General features: G+C 42.4%; 1 protein-coding gene across 1 annotated transcript; it reads left to right on the forward strand.

The window, feature by feature from the left end:
- Positions 1-5,732: 5,732 nt before the first annotated feature.
- LOC147613210 (uncharacterized) lies at positions 5,733-8,667 on the forward strand. The gene is made up of 5 exons (XM_086782470.1): positions 5,733-6,003; positions 6,119-6,279; positions 6,405-6,520; positions 6,612-8,303; positions 8,384-8,667. The coding sequence occupies exons 1-5, from the start codon at positions 5,984-5,986 to the stop codon at positions 8,453-8,455; spliced, it is 2,061 nt and encodes a 686-aa protein (XP_086638596.1). The 5' UTR covers positions 5,733-5,983; the 3' UTR covers positions 8,456-8,667.
- The last annotated feature ends 13,190 nt before the right edge of the window (positions 8,668-21,857 follow it).

A 21,857-nucleotide genomic window follows, 5' to 3' on the forward strand; every position in this document is an offset into this window, starting at 1 on the left:
CCAGCTGCAGCCTGCACCGCTTTTGCGGGGATTAACAACCCTCGGCAGGTGTCAACTATCACTGCGTCACGCGTGTCTATAACTAACTCTGAATTAATTACAAACTACAGGCATCTCTCAGATTGGGTGTACTAGCGGGCAGACCACTGCTCCAAAAAAACAATTTTCTCAAAAATTGGAAAACCTATTAAGAAATTATTATCAATGAAGAGTTTTTTTTAAAGGTATTTGTACTGTATTCCCTGAAATTTTGCAAGTATTGGCACCTTCATGGTATAAATTTACAGGTATTTTTAAAAATTTGAAGGTGATCTTCCACTAAACCTGGGTTTTTTTCGAGCACTAGGGAAGACCCGTGCTTTGCACGTCTTTTGACACCTTCAAATTCTAATTCTAATGGAACCTTCACAAACCTCCTCCTCCCTCCTCTTCAAAATTAGCCTTGTGAAACTTTTCCTTTCTATAATAAATATGGCAACTCCCGGTGTAAAACATCGCTCTACACGTGTTCGCATCTACGACACATGTATAGAAACATAGGTGTTAACACATACACACTTATATAAAACACGCACACATACACATAGAACATACCACATATACATAGAGTACACATCCACATAGCATATGCATGCACACACATGTGCGTACACATACATAGAATACACATCCACATAACATGACCATGGTTAGTTTGGAAGAGATGGTGTGTACTATTAGTAGGCTTTCCCTCACCTTCATGATTGGGGAATTAGAAACACAACTCAAAGTATTTGAGTAAAGAAGAGACAGACCTCTCACTTAACGTATTCTGTTTCCAATAAAGTTTTGGCTGTAAGCGTTAATAGGAGCTAACCCTATCCCTAATCCTAATTCTAAGCCTAACACAAAGTGACCATCTAGAGTAACAGCTATAACATCCATGAATTGAAAGACATGGAAGCAAGGGTAAAAAGGCACATTCCAAACAACCATCTGCCCATTTTACTGGCACATTCAACATAATGGATTCCATCACTTCTTGTATGCATCATATATTCAAATTATATTTATTTTATTCTCTCTCTCTCTCTCTCTCTCTCTCTCTCTCTCTCTCTCTCTCTCTCTCTCTCTATCAATTTGGTCTCTTGGGATAGTTTCCTACGACGTTAAAAATTTCTCTTCTCTCTCTCTTCTATTCTCTCTCTCTCTCTCTCTTCGATGTGAATCGGCGGGCATAAAGTTCATGTCTGGGCAACTCTTAGGGAGCTTATTCAAACAAATCAAATTTATTGTTCAAAAATTCAAACTAATCAAAATCTAGATATTGTGCTCATTTGAATGGGAGAGACACACGTTTAGCTACAAAAGAAATCAAACTAATCAAATCTAGCCTAATTAGAGACGTAGACTAATTAAGCACATCCAAGCCATATTAATCGAATAAAAGTTAGTATCCCATCAATTACCTCAAAAGGAGCTCCTCTAGCTACAATCGTTGTAGAGGATGGCACGACAGGAGAAGAGAATGATGGAGGAGAAGAAGAGGGCCGACACAATGCAGCAAAGGCATAGCTATACTCAAACAGAAGTTGGTTGAGAGATAGGTGTTATAGTAATGGGGCTCGGACTCTTGTGCAACACTTTGTGTTGGGATCGAAGAGGGAGTCCACTTGCAACTTGATTTTTGCTAGCTTCACCTAGCTATAGAGGTAGACTATGCAACTAGGATCTGGAAAGAAAAAGCAAAGAAGGGATTTGAATTTCGCTCCAAAATAAAGTCGATGTTTCTTAAGCAAAATAGTAAGAAATAGTAGATTAAACTTTCGCTGGTATAGGTAGCTAAACCGTTCGAATATTTAATAAGCAAAATTTCCTATAATTATTCTTTCTTAGCAATTGGGACTTCCAAATCATCTCTTACATTTCATTAATCCTCGCAAAGGCAAGGATAGGCTCCATGAACCTCTTTCTAAGCCTTCACTAACCTTTGAAAGTTGCATTATGTAGTGTGCCTACAAATCTCTCTCTTATTTGTGCATTAATTCCAAAAAAGCTGCATTTGAGAAGTGTTGGATCTTTAAATTCCTCTTCTAAGTCTATAATAATTATTATAAAGCTGCATTTGAGAAGTGTTGGATCTTTAAATTCCTCTTCTCAGCCTATAACAATTATTATAAAGCTACCAAATTTTTGAATTATTCTCATAATACAGGATTGGTCCTCCGCGCGGCGGGCAATGGTAGATTAAGTACATCCTAATAAATGCAGTTTGTTCTTATTTTGTTTTCTTAGCAAGAAAAACTAAACTTTGTTGGAATTTTTTCAGATGTGGTCGGATGGCGAACCACCACTAGGAGGGTAGATGAGCATGAAGCTTAGAAAGGGGAGCTCCACAGATGATTGCAAATCAAGTGAATTTGAGAGAAACAAATTGAGGAGGCATCAAGGGATGATGGGAGGAGGAGGAGTTGTGTAGTATATAGTAAAGGCCAAAAGACGAAGCCTGATCAGACTTGTGAAAGCTAATCGGAGCATAGAGGCATAGTCAAAGTAACAGGAGAAACCTCTACATAGAACTCGTCAGGGATCGATTTCTATACTCCTATAGCACATTAATAACTTCTTCAAATGCGAGCACTAGTAGTTCTTCACCTCATCGTCAATAGCTCGAACATGTGATTTCTTCTCCTTGATCTCTCTTGAACACACAATTTCTTCTTCTCTCGTTCGATACTCTCTCTCGAACAGGCATGGAAGCACTCTTTGTCTTGCTTGCTTGCATACATGGGCTCGAGGGCTGGTACTGTCGGCCATCTCTCTTCATTTTGACCTTAAGCACTGAGTCTCTGCATGCCATATTGAAGCTATTTTTTATTGGGTTTTTGCATGATGACATATCTTGTAGCTCTCTTGCAATGTCCCTCCCTCCCTCTCTCCCCTCTGTGCGTGCAATATTAGAGCCCTCCGGAGAGGGCAAGAGGAACTCCTCTCCATGTCTCTGCATGATGACATATTTTGTAGCTCTCTTGCAATGTCCCTCCCTCCCTCTCTCCCCTCTGTGCATGCAATATTAGATCCCTCCGGAGAGGGCAAGAGGAACTCCTCTCCATGTCTCTTTCTCTCTATGCATATTCATGAGCAAGTATTTGTATCAGCTCTCTCTCTCTCTCTCTCTCTCTCTCTCTCTCTCTCTCTCTCTCTCAACGTAGAAGATGCCGAATAGATGGTGGAACGCGAGTTTGTCTAGGAGTATCATAGGAAGGGCTAATATGTTACCAATGGCCCACCGAGGGTGTTGCTGGATCAACAGCCCTCTCTGCATGCAATATCAAGACCCTCACCAGAGGGCAAGAGGAACTCCTCTCTCTCTCTCTCTCTCAACATAGAAGATGATGAATAGATAGTGGAATGCGAGTTGGTCTAGGGATATCTCAGGAAGGGCTGAGATGTTAGCATTGGCCCATAGATGAAATCCCAAAATCCCGCTAATGAAATGCCAAAATCCATCGCTCATCAATTTCACTCATGACTCGTACACATGCTTCCCTTACGCAAGTATATATATGCTTTTTTAAAGGTTTAAATCTGATCAACTATTCCATGGAGTCCTAAATCCATTGCTATCTAAGTGTCATCATGGCCCTAGGACTGATCGCTTCACTCATGACACACACACACACTCCCTCCATTATTGCATGATGATTGATTTACTATAGTCATGACTCATACACACTCCCTTCATGTTGGGGAGCCTAAAGGAGCTAGGGCCTCGAGTCTAGCATGATATTCATACCTTGGCCTGGGTAATTGGGGAGCTGCCATGTGGCCGACTTGGAAGGTGTTGCGTGGCACGCTCCTCATAAGAAATAATAGAAGTAGAGAAGCTATTCACTCCATCCACTAGGAGCCCCAGTGTCCACCAATGGCCCTCCCAACACTGCCACAAGAGGGGATTTAGTTCCCACTAGACTTAGTGCTAGTGAGTGGTAAGATTCGATTTGAGATAAAAAAGCAAATTGTATATTGAAATTAACAGGCAACCATTGGCTCTGCGACATAGAAAAGCTTGCAAAAACCTATAACGTCAAAAAATTTGAAGTAGAAAACAAAGCGATGGGGAGATGGTAGATCTTACCAGCCCTTTCTGGTGGTGGCTACATATGCCATTTGAGGGCAGCCAACAGACTTATGGTGTGAACTGCATGGAGGGTAGCCCAACTGCTCTCGAGCTTCCCGGCATGAATAGCTTCTAGAGCTGACCAATGGCTACCTGTAAAACATTTATTTTCTCAACTACACAAAATCTATTAAATGTTTAACTAGAAAGTGTGGCAGATTTCAGTCTCCGAGCCCATCTCCCTCAAAGGCTTATGTTGGAGAGGAGGCACAGCGTTCTGTCATCCCCCCCGGTGTGCAAGCTGTATTGTCTACCCCTGTACATGTGATTCTCAACAAGAGATGGGCAGTCCTCTATGACAGGCGCCAATGGAACTTCAAATTCCGCTCACTTTGGTCTAAAGAGATTCAGCCTAAGAAATCTGTGTTATTGTGGCTGATTATGCATAAAGCCATTTGGACAGGTGACAAGTGTAGGAAATGTGGAATCTCTGACGGGGTTTGTGCTAGATGTAAACTTTGCATTGAAGATATTGGGCATCTATTCAGAAATTGTCAGAGATCTGTTGACATATTATCACCGATTTGGGTTACTCTGGGCTGCCTGCCATCTGCTAAACAACTACTTCTAGGGGATTCGGTTGGGGTGCTCTCACGGTGTTGGGCCAGAGTTAGAGCTAATTTCCTCTGGTTAATTTGGAAAGATAGATGTGTGACTGCTTTTGAGGCTGCTTACCAGATTCCAAATCTGAGAATTTTGTTTGCTGATTTTCATGTGCAGATCCATGACATCCACTGGTACAGATGAGATTATATACCACACAAGATGCAGTACTTAGAGAACCTTCAATTCAACCAAGCATTCCGGCACAAGCTTAGCAACGTGCGCTCCAACTGAAGACGGAGGAGGCCTTTCGTTTTGTGTCTATTCTGCAATCCAGAATTGAAGCTATGCGATAAAGAATTTTGAGTTTTGTAATTGTTATATGTGGTGCTGATTCCCAGCCAGACTTTGTAAATTTTGTCTCTCTTAATTAATTCTTGCGCTTGTTGGTATTAAAAAAAATGTTTAACTAGAAAGTCTATTTTTTCAAAAAAAAATGTATAATACTTTGGACACTACGCTCTAGTGGGCCCGGGGCGCTAGTCACTACTATGTGCTAGTTAGTAGTGATGACCCATGAACTGTTTCTGGCATACTTTTGTAAAGGCACCGACAATTTTATGAATGCAAGCATTAAAGTATGAAGAGAACCGACGGTCGGACGCGTCCAGACTCCAAATAATGTGGGAAATAAACTCAGCTCAAGTGGTGAAAAAACTTCCATGCGTAGAAAATGCAGGTAGTTCTCGCCGAATAAACGTCCATGCGTAGAGAATGCAGGTAGATCTAAAATTCTAAATCCATTTGAGGAATTTGAAGGTACCTGAAGGTAATTTACGAGCAGAAGTTCGGTTCAAATGTAGATTTTACAGGTACTCTTGAAAATTTGAGTGAAAAATATGCTTGAACTTAAGTCTTAAACCCGGATCTCACGCTTAGAAGAAAAAAAAGTTTATTTCTGACACTGGTCCACGCCTGGCCCACTCGCCGGTGTGGCCACACGCAAAATGTCATTAAAAATATAGAGCACACGGAGATATGCATTTCGTAAAATAGTTGAGACTTGATGCTATGGAAAGCAGTGCCCGCCTTGCAGATTGATTGGCCAAATATTCTATGAATCTTCGCTGTATCCTACTCCTCATCTTCTGTTTGGTCAGTCACAATTTTAGCAGCTTCAATTGTCAGTTGAGCTTCCATGGAGTCCAGAAACTAGATAAAGCACGATATTTCATCTTGAGCAGTTTCTTGTCCGCATAGTTAGTTTCGAAACATAAGGAAATGGTTTGTCAAAAAACACGGTAACCCGTTGCTCTGCTTCACTTTCCTCTACGCACATGATTGCTGCTTGATCGGTTAACCCTAGTATATGCTCTGTTGATGTATTGAAGTCTGGTTCAACGTGACCCTGTGCAGAACTCGTATGGCAATATCGTGTTTTAACAGCTTGCTCATAGCTCTTGTGCTAGTGTATGATCTCTGGCCACTAGGAAATGCGGCTGGTCTGAATGCATGGACAGACCCAGCTAAGTTGGCGGTTGCTAAATCCATGACAGTTTACGCCGGCGAGTCGATAGGTAAGTTCTGTAGCAGAAGATCACGTAAGTCACCAAAGTGTTTGCTATAAACTCTAGTTAATTGGCGAATTAGTGCTTTTTCTCCTCTATTCACCACGTCAATTTGCGTTCTAACGTGTGAATAGTGTTCGAGGCCCCATCCCCATCGCACACTCTTTACAGATTCAATGCTAGAGATGCGTTGGATGCTTGCGACTTCAAGGATGCAATGTTGCTGGTTAAGGGAGCTGCATCTTTCAAGGTTTGTTGTATGTTGTAGAGGTTAAGCTGCTTATATAAGGCTACGATGGATTGCGAAGCTGTATAATTATATATAGTTTTAAGGTTTGCAGTGGATTGCGGAGAGGGCGGGCGTGTACTATTTTGCATGGGATGTGCCCTCGTTGACGGAAGCCTGTGACGATCGATACAAGCTTGTGATTCTGGTTCTGGGGAGGCAGCAGCAGCAGGACGTGGTATCGTCGTGTTCGATGAGCTGGCTCCGGTGTGGCCTGGGCGCTTGGTTGCCAGGGCGGGATCTTGCGAGCTCAAGAATATTGTTGGCCCCTGTGGAGGCTCCCGTATCATCGAATCAGCACTCCCATGCCGTGCGTCCGCCACCTGCCGGTGGACCTCCTTCCTCGCCGCCGTTTCCCGCCTTCGCACCACCCCCTGTCGAAACCCCGCCGCCACCGCGGTCTTCTTCTGCTCCTCTGGCTACTGCCCCATCCCTGCCGTCACAAAACCTGCCGCCACCATCAGTCGTACCCTCACCCCCAACTGCCCCCATCCCACCTCCCCCCATTTCGCGGATTTCACCCCCGCCTCCTGTTTTCAAATCATCGGCCCCGCCACCCATTCCGACTACGTCTCCCCCTTCGCATTTTGCACCTGTGCCACCGCCGCCCTCATCAAGCTCCGCACCACCTTTCTTATTACCGCCGCCGCCCTTCTCTAGCCCTGTACCACCTTTCTCTGCTCCTCCGCCGTCTCTGCAGCCTCCAGCTGCCAGTACACCCCTATATTCTCCTCCGCCGCCACTGGTTTCTTCGCCCGGAGGTGCTACGGCTCCCCCGACTCCGATCGCCGGTCCTCCTCTCCCATCGCCACCATTTGTTGGGGCTCCGCCCCCAACACAGTTTACTCCGACGCCACCCAATGCAGGTTCTTCCCCGCCATCAGGGAGTCGATCTCCTCCACCATACCCACCGCTACAATCTCTTCCCCCACCGCCGACTGTGATGCCCCCAATCTTAAGCTCACCGCCACCGGCGATCATATTTCCCTCGCCTCGAGTGCCAGTATCTCCACCATCCGGAGGGGCGGCCTCGCCACACTTCTCACCCATCGAAACTCCGCCGATCTCAACAATGCCACCTCGTGTCCCACCCTCACCGCTGGCGCCTAGGTCGGCGTCTCCATCCTCGCCGCCAACGTTCCCTCCAGAGAGCTCAGAGACTCCGCCAGGAAGCTCGCCCACGTCCCCTCCAACTGCTGCAACAATGGCACCTAGCAACACCTACACACCGGCACCAAAGTCTTCAACTTATACGCCTGGAATCAGCCCACCGGGATCGTCTCCAACGAAAACGCCCACTCCAGCAGTGGCTACTCTGCCCCCATCAACTACTGCCCCGGTTCCTTCTGCACCACAGTCTCCACCTTTATCCTCCCTTTCACCATCTTCGCCGCCATTTGTTCTCTCTTCTCCCACGCCGTCCTCTTCGGGCCCTAGCATCCAACCATCTAGTCCAACGCCGGCGATGGCAGTGACACCGTCTTCAGCACCATTTTCTATCTCTTCTCCCACGCCAGCTGCAGTTTCCAGCACTCTTTCGCCTGGGCCTTCCTCCGCCCTCTCTCCAACCCCAGTAGCCAGCCTGTCGCCCTCTCCTACACCAACTGCACTACTCTCTCCAACTCCATCCCCTTCAACCCCACTCCAGGCACCGGCAAGTTCATTACAACCTTCACCACCCCCGCCGCCAGGAGCGCTTTCGCCTGAAGCAGCACCCGTCGCGGTACCTACGCCCGGAGCAGAAGGGGTAAGTTCCTAGTCATGCTGAATGCGCTCCATTGTATACTTGACGGCAAATAGCTAACGTGATTTTATTACAAATTGCAGAATTTGGCCGGAAAAACAAACGTTCAATGGACTGGAGTACTACTCGCTGCAGCCGTCGTCTTGGTGCTGTGAGCTCCACGCGATTCGAAACTCATTAGTCATTACAACAACGTTGTTTTGAACCTAACTACTCGTGGCATTTTTTAATCCCTCTTTTATTCTAAGTAGTTTATATATATTGAGAGATTATATCCGCAAAGCTATGTGCTATTTGATGTCATTTGCTTCGTAATTCATACCGATTTTGTTTATCCATTATATGCAATTTAATGTTATCATCTTTATTGTATGCTATCAAATTTTTTATTTGCTTCCTGTCGTGCGGATCTTGTGTATCTTTTTGTTTCGCTAACAAGTGTAGCCCCATTGGCTTCTCACACCTTAGCACGTCCGCACATGGGTTCCAATGGCCGTTCATTGGCTAGTATTTCATTTTTTTTGGAAATATATATATTTATATTAGTACATTATCCAACCACATATACAACAGTCGACCTTTTACATATGCCATAGGAACAATTCAGATCTCAACAAAAACAAAAAAAACTAGTATAGCTCTTCACTATTTAACAGTCCACAAATCTGGTCCCACCACTCATCCTCCCATACAAAAGATGATTGATCCCATCTCATATGATATCCCAACTGCAAACCGGCTACCAGCACAAGCTCAGTGGGGTGGGTCTGCTCTTCCATAGCTTCCTTGTTTCATATCTTCACATTAGGCCTTTGTCCAACAAGGTTCTCTATCAATGCTAGGAAGGTGTGTACTGGTTGTTTCTCCTTCAAAAACCACCTTTGGGTTTTTGGCCAAAACTTTGGCAATGCGACTCGTCTATTATTGTGCCTTGACTACTGGGTCCTTTTCACATTGTTCTCCTGCTGTTGAACATTCACATTAGGTCCTCCTTTTTTAGAGTAGGCTGATGTATAAACATATTATGGTTTACATCTAACCCAAAGATACGCAAATATACAAAGTAAAGGTGCTTGCATGCACAATATAATCATCCAACAGCTACCCTGATTTGAAAATCGAGACATGTGCATGATGGATTCTTTCCCATAGTCACTCGGTATTTTTCATTGCGCACTAGTGATTCCTCAGTCTCAATTATAAACACTTCCATCTGCCCAACCTTAATGACCAGATGCTCAAAGACTGTAGCTGTACTTGAAATTACCTAATCTTTTCTCTTGGCTGCCATATATGATATGCCACTTCTGTATCTTGTTGATCGTTGGCCTACATCATTTGCTTCTTGACATTGTCCCTTTTGCAATACAAACCCACCAACCTTCAATTCTCGAATCTCATCCACAATCAGGTTTGTACCTCATCCCACTAGCCCAACAACTTAGGGTCTAGCAGGTGATTGACAGATGGTGTTACATACTCTCCAAGTATGATCTACGTTGCTGTTACAAAAACACATGAACTGACGCCTTTGCCGCCTAGACCATTCTCTCATACCATAGAAAGAAGGAGCTGGAAAACCTTGCCCGCAGTTCTTGATGCTCTTTTTACACTTGCCATCTTGGCCACCTAACCATCCTTGGCAAGTTACCTTGCTGTGTAGAGATGCTCGACATATAGCCCACATTGAATCGTATATGTCACTCTCCATAATTTCCTACACCTCTGCTTCAATTGTCTCTCCCTTTGCATTTTTTTGACCACCTGTAGTTAAAGAATAATCTCCTACCTTGTTTATTGCATTGGATGGTTTTCTGTGACATACTTTGGATGATGTGATGAGTTATCTTCCTCAAGATTTATAATTGTGGATTTTCGACGCTGGCTAACAGTAATGTCATCACCAAAAAAGTTTGGTTGCACGTGCATTGGTGTGCCACTAACTGTTTCCCCCACCAATCTGCTAGTGCTTGATGGACTTGGAGCTTTTGATGTTTTGGTCTTCTCCATCAACTTTGTTATTGTAGGGCCTGTTTCGTGATATTTTCCTTGCATGAATGTATGCTTCTTTGTGGATTGCAAGAGGGCATTAGCAAGGTCTGAAACAAGTGCATCATATAAAGAGATGGTTCCCCCGAAACCCTCTCCTGCTAACCAACTTACATGGTTCATTTCTATTAGATTGGTGGTCAACATGTGCGGCACACAAGCATCGTCGACATCCTACAACAGGAATTAAGTTGATTGCATCCTCCAACCGCATTCTATAACCAGATAGTTGATTGCGTCCTCCAACCGCATTCTATAACTAGATAGTTAAGTTCACAATTTAGATTCAAAATACAAGCTATTTTTTTCGAGAACCAATAAAACAATACTTACCCCTACAAGATGTTTCCTCCAATGGGGATATCCTAAGCCAACAATCCATGGCTGGTAAGTTTGCATCAATGACTTTACCGTTCATTCACCACCACGATCTAATGTGTGTGTATTTTAAAAGTTCGTCTTCCTCACTCAATGCACAACACTGATGACATAGTCGTTTGTGCTCTTTCTGAAAATTCCTAACTACATATTGTATTGTATGGATGTTCAAGCTTTATTCCCAATGAAAAAGATACAAACGCTCACGACCTTCCAATATATTCTCTGGTCCATTATTATAGACAATCCTAACTGCCTCCAGTTGGCTCCAACCTCATCAGCCACCACCATGAAGCCAAAAAAATATGGCTTGGAGAAGCCTTTTTGGACCACAACATTATTAATCATCTCCCAAAAAAAGCACTTGTGCCATTGTGTAAAGTACTAAAAACAGGATCAATTTTTTTCAAGAACTTAACAAGACCAAACTCTACCTTGGATCATATACATTTGCATCCATTGTTGTCCATCCTTGCACATGCCTAATGTGATTAAAAAAAACCAAAGCCTTCCTCAAATCCTCATCTCCTGTTTGGCACATACGATTCACCAGATCTAAACCTGCTGATGCAGGCCTTGTGGTGGTTGACATTTTAAACACATAACACTAGTTTGACTCATCCAAAGAGCTTGCCCAAGAAAACGACTACCATGGAAGAACTCAAAAGCACATTGTCTCTTCAATTCTGGAAACTTGACTCTACTCCTTGCACTAAAGTGTTGATCCTAAAAGCACGCACCATCTTCCTAAATCTACAAGAGAATCGAACAACTTAACAAACTATGTAAACGTTCATTCACAAGAATCGCCAAACAATTAAAATCAATATGGAAAGAACATTACCTTTGACATTGAATTAGGGGATGCATGTGTTCTAATAATAGTGACAACTCTGTGTTGCTAATATTTGATTCATTCTTCGTATGCCTCCTGACAACTGCATCCAATAATACGAGTTGTTTGGTGATATCCATTTGTACCTTCCTTTGTAGTAATCTCTAAAACTACCTCTTGCACAAGTTCTTTTATCTTTTGCAATGATTCTCTTGATGTGCCCCTTTCACCTCATGCAAATGTTCCCCTTGATGTATCATCAATCTCGACATGTGTGGATCAGCAGAGCAGGCATACAATAGTACACCATAGCACTACACATTCTTCTATATACAAGTTTGTTCTTGCAGTAGAAACAAGCTAGTGATCCATATCCATCCAATTGTTAAGCTCAGAGAGGGAAGTTTCTGTGTGAGCTTGCCTATTATGTGAAAAATTACAAAGTTTTAATAAATACTCTTATAAATCAAAGTTTACTGAAATTAAGCCAAGACAATAAGCTTACCAATCCATGATGTTGTATTCGATGTGCCGTTCATAGTTCTGCTTCCACACAAGGCATAAGTGCACTCAAATAAGCCTCCACAAGAACTCTTTTGTACAACTCCAGGAAACTTCACATGACTCTCTACAGGTTTCACCCAACAATGGCCATCATGTGCTTGCTCCATTCCTTGCATTGGAGAGGCTGAAGGATCGTATACATTTGGCAACTCAAAATCCACATTACAATTATAGATTTGAGGAATCTCTTCTACTTTCTCAATATGTGTGCTTGCTAATAACAATCTACGAAGAGCACTAGCAGCATGAGATTTCTCAGACAATAAGTATTTGACCACACTCTTCTGAAGTGGTGTACCTATGGGAGAATCTCCTATTGTAAGGTTAATAATGACTTGTTTTGGGGTGCTTGCTGTAGTGTTGCTTGACTCTCCTATTATTGGAATAACAAGGTATTTTGTTGGTATATCTTTATCAAAGATATAACATGGTTCCTCTCCAACGCTGACTGGATAAGTATAAGATGTTCTACACCATCATCTTGTGGTTTGATTGCAAAAACTTTCAATCTAGAGTGAGAAAATGATATTCCATCAAAATCATTAGCTTTAGTAAATGGGAGGTGACTAAGGGTGACCCCCCAGTGGGTGGGTGCCTAAGGGTGACCCCCCCAGTGGGTGGGTGCCCCTAGTTGGTGACCCCCAACCCCACCAAGGGCGACGTGAGAGTTTTGTTTTCTAAAGAGAGGGAGAGAGTGTTTTGCTATTAGGAGGGAAGGGGGAAAAAGAAGGCGTTTTGCTTTTAAGGGGGAAGGAGGAAAGGGTGTTTTGCTTTTAAGGAAGGTGAGAGGAAGAGAAGGGCGCGTTTTATTTTTTGGGGGGAAGAAAGTTGCCACGTTCAGGGGGGGCGTGTTTTGTTTTGGGGGGGAGAGAACGCACTTTGTTTTGTATTGGGCTTGCCCACTAAGGCGATTGTCGATGCCTTAATGGGGCTTGCCCACTAAGGGTGATGGCCGCCCTTAGTGGGGAAAGCCCAAAACAAAAAAAAAAAACTCGCTCTCTCAATGCGTATCCCTCAATGCGCATCCCTCTCTCTCCCCCCCCAAAACAAAATGCGCATCCCTCAATGCCTCCCTCAACGTGGCAGTTTCTTCCCCCCCTCCCCCCCCAAAAAAAGTGCCCTTTTTTTTTCCTTCCCCCCTCCTTAAAAGCAAAACACCCTTTCCTCCTCCTTAAAAGCAAAACACCCTTTTCTCCTCCTTCCCTTAAAAGGAAAACGCCTTCTTCCTTTTCTTCCCTCCTAAAGCAAAACGCTCCCTCCTTTTTAAAAACAAAACTCTCATACACCCTTGTCCTCTCTCTCACACATATTCTCTACCTCCCTAAATCCTAAAAGGATCTCTCTCTCTCTCTCTCTCTCTCTCTCTCTCTCTCTCTCTCTCTCTCTCTCTCTCACCAACTCTTTCTTCACTTTCTTTTTTCCTCTCTTTTCTTCATTATTTATTCTCTTCTTCTTTGTTTGTTCCTTATTTTTTTCTTTAAAAACCCTAATTTTTTATTTTAATCTTTTTTTCTCTATTTGTATCTATTGCTTTCTTACTCTATTTTTATCTTTTGCTTTCGTATATCTTTTTTTAAGGACTCTTTCTTCCTTGTTCATTCTCCTTCTTCTCGTGTTACTCTTCATGGCATCTCCCCAATTCCAAAGAGGAACACAAGTATTCTTGATATTCAGTGATACCAAGGTAGCTACTGGGACTATTTTGCAAGTAGACCCCACCGTGGATACTGTCCATGGAATTGCTTTGTCGCATGGTCATGTTGGCATGTCGATAGAAGATGTTAAAGTGGGAGATATCAACAAGTTAAATCAAGCCAAATGATACATCATTGTGTGGCCACCCAGAGATTGTGTAAGTCTTATTTTATCTCTCTCCATCTTTGTGTAAGTCTTATTTTATCTCTCTCCACCTTTCCAATTATGCTTTTTTTAATTGATTTTTTTAAGAGCAATGTGTCGATGTGTTTAGATTGTTACAAACACATCAAAGGAAACCCCACATCCAAAGCATGCAATACGTGGAAAGAGCACACCTGCCAGGCAAGCAAGCCAATAAGTGATAAGTACCAAGAAGAGGAAGAAAGTGCAAGAGAAAGATGATGATTGAAGTCCTCCTCGAAGGAATCCAAGTCAAGTTGCTAAGTCTTTGAAGAAAGGTGCTTCTTCAAAAACCATTAAAGAAACTAAGTAGGAGAGGTGGATGGGGGAATTGAAAAAGAAGGTGAGAATGAAGAGGGTTTCATGGTGACTCCTACAACTCGCTTGCGATTAGAACTCCTACAAGACAGTCTTAATAGAGTGAAGGTAATTGTTAACCAACTTTTATCAAATCTTACATAAGGTATCTTTTGGATTACCAAGAATAACGTGTGTGTGTGTGTGTGTGTGTGTGTGTGTGTGTGTGTGTGTGTGTGTGCATTGCAGATGGTGAAATCTACTCCTTTGCCACCTATTCCCTTGTGTAGACTTGTGCCTAACCCCTCTATATGAAGAGTGCAGTTTAGATACAAGAAGCTGGCAAGAGAATTTTATACGAATGGCTAGGTTGCCGATAGATGTAGGTTTATTTGCTCCATCTTCCCATAATCTTGTTAGAGAAGTTACTCAAGATGATGTTGTTGCATGGGATGACATCTAGCGATTGAAAAATGAGGAGTTCGAGAATATGATTAAAGGCACAGAGTGGGAATTCATGAGCAACAAGATGTTGTTTATGTGGAACGGCAATCATTGAGTTGTGGCATGGATGGAGGAGATTAATAAATGTGAGTCTACTTAAACTACTGCTTACTTTTTTGAATGCAGTCTTTTGTTTTATAAAATAGTTTTGGGACTAATTAGATTTGCACTATCTAACTGTAGCATTCAAGAATGTCGCATCAAGACATCCTTGTATTAACGCTATCCTTATTGAATTCAATGAGGATAGTGAGGGGGAGGTTCTTACAGTGATCGCTCGCTTAAATAGGTAAGAGAATATATATTTTAAGACTCTTTGAATTAGGAATATTCAACGTACTATGTTTTAATCTTTCATCATAACCTTAAATTTTGTTGCCATAGGATGAATGAAGTGGGCTATGTTTATTCTTCCCTTGTGGACAAAGTGTGCCTCATTAGGACACTTAGGCTGGCAAACAAAGAAACAATTATGAAGCACACTAGAGAGATGAACAAGGCATGGATGGACAAGCATGCCTTGGCACAAAAAAAATAAGGGCTGCCCATCTTGGTATAACTACGAGCTTTCGAAACTTTCCCAAATAGTATTCCAGGTAAACTTTCAATCTTTAGACACTTGCAATATATGATAAAATTTTTCATATCATCCACTAATGTTGTAATTCGTGAATAATAGGATGAGTACCTCGTAGTAGCCACCCGAGATATTGACCTCCTAGTATATAGTTCGTCTATGCACAAGAGTTTGAAGAGAGATGAAGAACGATGTTTTATAAAGATGAAAGAAAAAAGTGGAGGCATGCTACAAGGCGGCTGACGGTGATTGTAAACCTTGCACAAGGGGAAGGTTTCTTTAAGTAAGAAATCCTACACTATTTCCTCTATCTATTTCGTAGGCAACAACTTTTTATGATTTTAATGTTGCAGTTTAATTATGGTGTTGTGTTGCAGACGACTAGTGCAAGTTAATTGGAATGAGAAACCGGATTGTTTAACAAAGGATAGGCTATACAGCTTGGCAGCTAGCTCGTTGCCAAATGACCACAAAGCATAGATTCTAGATATTTTGATTGATGGCGATTTGCATAGACTAAAGGATTCACAAATCCCTAAAAGTATGTAATAATTACTTTTTCTATCTTCAAGTAATCTATTTTGTTTGAATAACAATTTCAATGGTAATGCAACAAATGCAAGTTTATTTAGGGATTGGCTTTAAAGAGAAGTCATATGGCATGAGATTGGAGCGCAGGGTGTAGCCATTCTTGCAAAAATATCAAAAAAGTACAAGGTAATTTTTCTAGATACATTCTTAGATGACCTCGCCGATCTTAAGAGAATGTATTTTGGGAAGCTGTTCGAGGAAATGGTGGGATCCATAAAGAAACAAGGTGTGGTAGCTTCGAACCCTACTATTGTCAAGGCCACCAAGCATGCTGTATTCAGGTGTGTAACATTCCATAAAGCGTACTTACTACTTGGTTGTACTATTATATTTGTGAACTGAACGGATGTAATAATGTGTAAATGGATTTGTAAGTGCCATGCAGAGAGATCTATTGCAGATGTGGCTGCAATATTAAAAGAATGGTGCAATCCAAAACATATGTGGCTGCAATATTAAAAGAATGGTGCAATCCAAAACATGAAAGCACTATATATACATAGTAGCAACTTCAAGACCTTTGGGATGTACAGATATACAAGAGATGCCCATTGTTCCTTGACTTTCCTAGTGGCAAATTTTCCGAGAGCGAGAAGGAGATGTACACTCGAGCTTGTAAAGCAAAGCAATCAACCATGGTATGAACTATACAATTAGATATTTCACTTTAATTTAAATATTGTTTCTTATATCTTTTCGAATGGTAAATTCTATTATGAAGCCTAGAAGTCTACGTGAGAAATCACATGTTCAAGGTAAAGGTAAAGGTCTTATGAAAGATGAAGGGGATGATGAAGATGAAGAGGATGATGATGATGAAGAGGATGATGATGATGAAGAGGATGATAATGATGAAGGGGAAGAGGATGATGATGATGAAGAGGATGATAATGATGAAGGGGAAAAAGTGCCAAAAAGGATGTAACGAAGGGAAAGGGAAAAGGAAACTCCCTACAAGAAGAGGATGACTTTGATACCTCTCCATCAAAATATGACGAAAGCGATTCTGATGATAACACACACAAGATTGAGACAACCCCAAAAGTTGAAGAAGTTGGTCATGTAGCAACACAGCCAAGGCACTCTTTTGCTTGTGGTTCATTGGTATTATTGTGACATTGTTTGCATACTAACATAGATTAAGTTATGGATTTAGATAAGCTTGGTAAGAGATGAAGCGCCAAATGCACCATTGCGACCAATTTATCCACCTAGCCTGGGTGACCTGACTCCAATCCAAATGAATTTTCTAGGTATGATTTTACTCATTGGTTGTTAATGACAATGTAAAGTATTTGTGTGGTGCATGCACTTACAAAATGTACGCTTTGTAGGAGTGTCTCGTCGTACCACGACAGTAGTCCTCGGTGCTTCCAACGAACATCAAAGTGCTAGTTCCTCTATTGTTATAGAAGCCTTGGCGTTAACAGATGTAATAATCAATTGGGACCACATGTGATATGATTGTAAAGGTGCGTCTTTTATATCCTGTAATAACAATTGATGTATAACTCTACTCAACATGGTGTGGCAAGACATCATTCTACAAAGATGATGGCATGTGTTGGGGATCCTTTGAAGATACGCCGTGCACTTTTGAACCAGTAGAGTCCACCGAAGCTAGGACATGTCTTTGATATGTTGTCGAAGGCCAACATATGGGAGATAGGACCTTTATCGTTAAAGGTGTCAATACAAACACAATGTGTGATTGTATTGTAGTAAGGATGCCCACATGAGGTTCTGTTTATGGTTTCCCCAATGACATTGTCCCACCATGGAATCTCTACACATCTGAGTGATGAGATTATTTTCCCTTCATTAAGACCTTGTGTGTTGTTGTGCATATGTTGCGTGTGTATGTGTCATGCTTATGTTTTTTGTATATGTCATTCTAATTAATGCCACGTATATGGAGAGGAGTATGCATTGCTTCAGATTTGTGAGACCATCTTAGATGACAATAGCTCTATTATGGTCATCGGTACTGTGTATCAAGTGGCAACCATTATAGCTCATGCCGAGCGTTCTGGCTTCTCCTTGGACACCTTGGTGAATGTGCGATGTATAACACAGATTGGAAGGGCCTTTGGACAAGAGAGGTAAGCGACACTAACCATAGAGGTTTCCATTGAGCATTACTTTTTGCTACAAAAAATCATCTCATACTCTTATGCATATACATACCCTCGATGCTACCTTCATGAGCATAGTTAGACAAAACCATACACAACCTTTCTCACTTAATTATATCATTGATCCTTGGAACATGATGCAGTGGGGCAGATGCCCAGATGGGACAACATGGCAAGGTATGGAGTTAACTCTTCATGTGCTCCTAAATAAGGGCTTTACATTTTTTGGTGAAATTAAGAGATGTTTTCTTTGCAGGTGGATCTCAGTGTGGATATGACTTTTGGGATAGCTTATTGCACCGTCATGTAAAGCAAGGGCAACTGTTAGTAAAACTTTGTGCCGCGGATGCGGAGATTGTGCTATGGTAGTACTGAAATTAGGCATGAACATTGCTTGTATTGATCCCGAAGAGGATGTAGTGGAGGGTGTCTTGATGAAGATTTCATTGTAGTGCAGTAAACATAATTATTTGTGAATATTCAAGTGCCTGGGTCATGATCTTATTTGTAGCATTGTGTCATGATCTTATTTTTCATATTAAAAAAGAGAGAAAGATGATGATAGCAATGCATGTTGGGGTTTTGCAAAAAGACATCATTCCTCCCTGCAGTGATGTTTATATACATACAAACCAATAAAGAATCGACATTTTCTGTATTGTGTGGATGAATAAGGTAATGAAGCATTTGTAGACTCAAGGATCTATACGCACAACATGAGTTAAGTAAGCTTTGTTGAGAAATGAGAAAGAAATATAGAGAGAGTTAGCAAATATAAGGATAGAAAGAGTGGGTGAGAGAGAAAGCGAGAGAGGGAACGAGAGCAAAGAGAAGGGAAGAGAGAGAGGGAGGATAAAGATCTTGAGCAAAGAAAGGGACTGAAAGAGTGAGAGAGAGAAGGGAAGAGAGGAAATATATATATATATATATATATATATATATATATATATATATAGAGAGAGAGAGAGAGAGAGAGAGAGAGAGAGAGAGAGAGAGAGAGAGGAGGGAGGTGAGAGTGAGAGTGAGAGTGAGAGTGAGCAAAGAGATTGACTGAAGAGTTAGCAAAGAGAAGAGAGAGAGAGAGAGAGAGAGAGAGAGAGAGAGAGAGAGAGAGAGCCAAGAGAAGAGGAGATAAGAGAAGGATAGAGAGAGAGAGAGAGAGAGAGAGAGAGAGAGGGAGATACAAAAGAGAGAAGGATAGAGAGAGTTAGCAAAGAGAAGGGAAGAGAGAGAGAGGGAGGATAAAGAGCTTGAGCAAAGAAAGGGACTCAAAGAGTGAGAGAGAAGGGTAGACATGAAAGATAGAGAGACTGAGCAAAAAAAAGGACTGAAAGAGAGAGAGAGTGAGCAAAAAAGGACTGAGAGAGAGAGAGAGAGAGAGAGAGAGAGAGAGAGAGAGAGAGCAAATAGAAGGGTAGAGAGAAAGAGGAGGGAGGATAGAGAGAGAGAGAGAGTAAAGAAGAGAAGGATAGAGAGGGAGGGTGGGAGAGTGAAAGGGAGGGAGAGAGAGGAGAGAGAGGGAGGGTGAGAGAAGGAGAGAGAGGGGTGAAAGGGAGGGAAGAGAGAGGGGTGAAAGGGAGGGTGAGAGAGGAGACAGAGGGGTGAAAGGGAGGGAAGAGAGAGGGAGAGGGAAGAGGGTGGGAGGAGGAGAGAGAGAGTGGTGTGGGCTGGGCGGTGGTGGGACAAGGAGAGAAAGAGAGGGAAGAGGGTGGAGAGGAGAGAGAGGGAGGGTGGGAGAAGGAGAGAGAGGGAGGGTGGGTGGGAGAAGGAGAGAGGAGGATATAGAGATGGATATAGCCCACAGCACACTCTCTCTCCTAGAGAGAGTTAGAGAGGGAAGAGAGAGAGGGGGAGGGAAGAGGGTGGGAGAAGGAGAGAGAGGGGGAGGGAAGAGGGTGGGAGAAGGAGAGAGAGGGTGGTGTGGGCTAAGCTGGGTTGGGGCTGGGCTGGGCTAGGCTAGGCTGGGCGACGGTGGGGGCGGCAATAGTTAGAGAGAGATTGTTCAAGTAGAGAGAGAGGGTAGCCAAGAAAAGCTCCCTCCACCAAGCTCGCTCGATGACCATCCCCATGCATCACACGCATCGCAACGCAGTAATACATATAAAAAACAACACCACAAAATAATACGTTTTAGTCTAGCTCATTAGGCTTCATGGCCTTGTGGCTCAGCGCAGATCATCAATGTAGCTCTCAGCATAGGGAGAGGGGAAAAAAAGATAAAGGGGCGCCGCTTTCCATCAAACTTTAGGGTTCTTTTACTCATCCTCTTTTCACACCCCTTGTCTAGCCACACTTTGTCCAACCCATTACCTTTGGTCCATATTCCAATTGTTCACACCTAAATTCTTTTGGTCCATCCACACTCCCCATTATTTTGTCCAACCTCTTTACCTTTCCACATTCTCTTGAGAATTTGGGCCGCTTCACACACACACAATTGGTTTATTGTGGATTGCTCATAAGCAACATAGTTTTTGTGTGTTGTGGGGTTTCTTTTATTCTCACTTGGGGTGTTTACGAGGGATGATCATTTGCAGTGTGATCTAGTGCATTGTGGGAGGCATTCACACAGTTTTGTGTGTTTATTAGTGCTTGTTCACGTGCATTGGTGCATTGTGGACACTTTTTGGGAGTTTGTGCATGCTCTTTGTTATGCGAGGATCTACACATTAGGTGAGACACCTATGAGCATCAAGCTATTCTTCTAGGATTTCTATTTGTGGAGATATCACTCATACGACCACTACTCCTAGTATTCATAGCATTCATGTGGATAGAGTTCTTATATTTGTGGAGTCAGGGATAGTGCATGAGAGTAGTGAGATGATTTTTCTCAGGTTACACCTCGTAGGAGAGGTAGGATTGTGCATATGGATCTAGAGAGCTTTATATTTGATTTCGACATTTTCTTAAATCCAGTGTTGATAGAGATAGACCCTACCTATGAGGATGACATTTCATCGGCGTCCATGATTGTCTACATGACCCTAGTTTCTCTAGAGCCGAGACATTCATCTTCTGGTGTATCATATGCCACTTGGGATGTATGGTAGTTGATTACATGGCATACCATTCTAATGCACTTGTCACATCTCTTGGTTTTGATCTACATGGGCCACTTGACATTCTAGTTAGGAGTTTTGCTTCCATATGGCAAATACCTTGGATGTCAATTCTATGTTTTAGTCGCGAGAGGATGGGCTTATCAGCTACCCCTCGGACTTGAGCTTTCCTTTTGACCTAGGAGCTATTATCACATTGGATTTAAGGGTCCATGATGTGTACTTCATTTATCCATTCGACCCAGGAAGATTCATACCTAGCCTTGTCTCATCGACATTGGCTTCTTACACTTTACTTTTGACCTTGGGGGATATTCAGCTACTTTCATCATTCATAGTGGTCTCTCACACTTTCCCTTTGATCTAGGTGGGAGATATATTAGCTTCATCATTAGATAGGAGGCCCTCATACTTTCCATTTGACCCTGGGGGTCATACTCTTCAGTCATGGTATTTGGGTCTTCCATGACAATGCCTTGGTCATGATTTTTGGCTTTCATAGATAGCCTTTTGTATATATTTGATTTTTGCATGACCACCCTTTGATTTCGAGGATGAAATCATTAAAGGAGGGGATGGTTAGTAGTGAAGCAACAACTTTAGATTAGGTTTAGGACCTTGGTCATGGGCTTAAGTAAAAAAGGAGGCTCATGAACTACTATTGAAACCTTTTGATACTTTTGATCA

This window comes from Cibotium barometz, chromosome 44, assembly GCF_041138505.1.
Source record: "Cibotium barometz isolate CiBa-2024 chromosome 44, ASM4113850v1, whole genome shotgun sequence".
Taxonomy (NCBI): domain Eukaryota; kingdom Viridiplantae; phylum Streptophyta; class Polypodiopsida; order Cyatheales; family Cibotiaceae; genus Cibotium; species Cibotium barometz.

Coding starts and splice junctions, on each gene's coding strand:
- LOC147613210 (XM_086782470.1), top strand. CDS start 5,984: ATGGTTTGTCAAAAAACACG. Junction 6,004..6,118: donor ATGGTTTGTCAAAAAACACG/GTAACCCGTTGC, acceptor GACCCTGTGCAG/AACTCGTATGGCAATATCGT. Junction 6,280..6,404: donor TTACGCCGGCGAGTCGATAG/GTAAGTTCTGTA, acceptor ACGTGTGAATAG/TGTTCGAGGCCCCATCCCCA.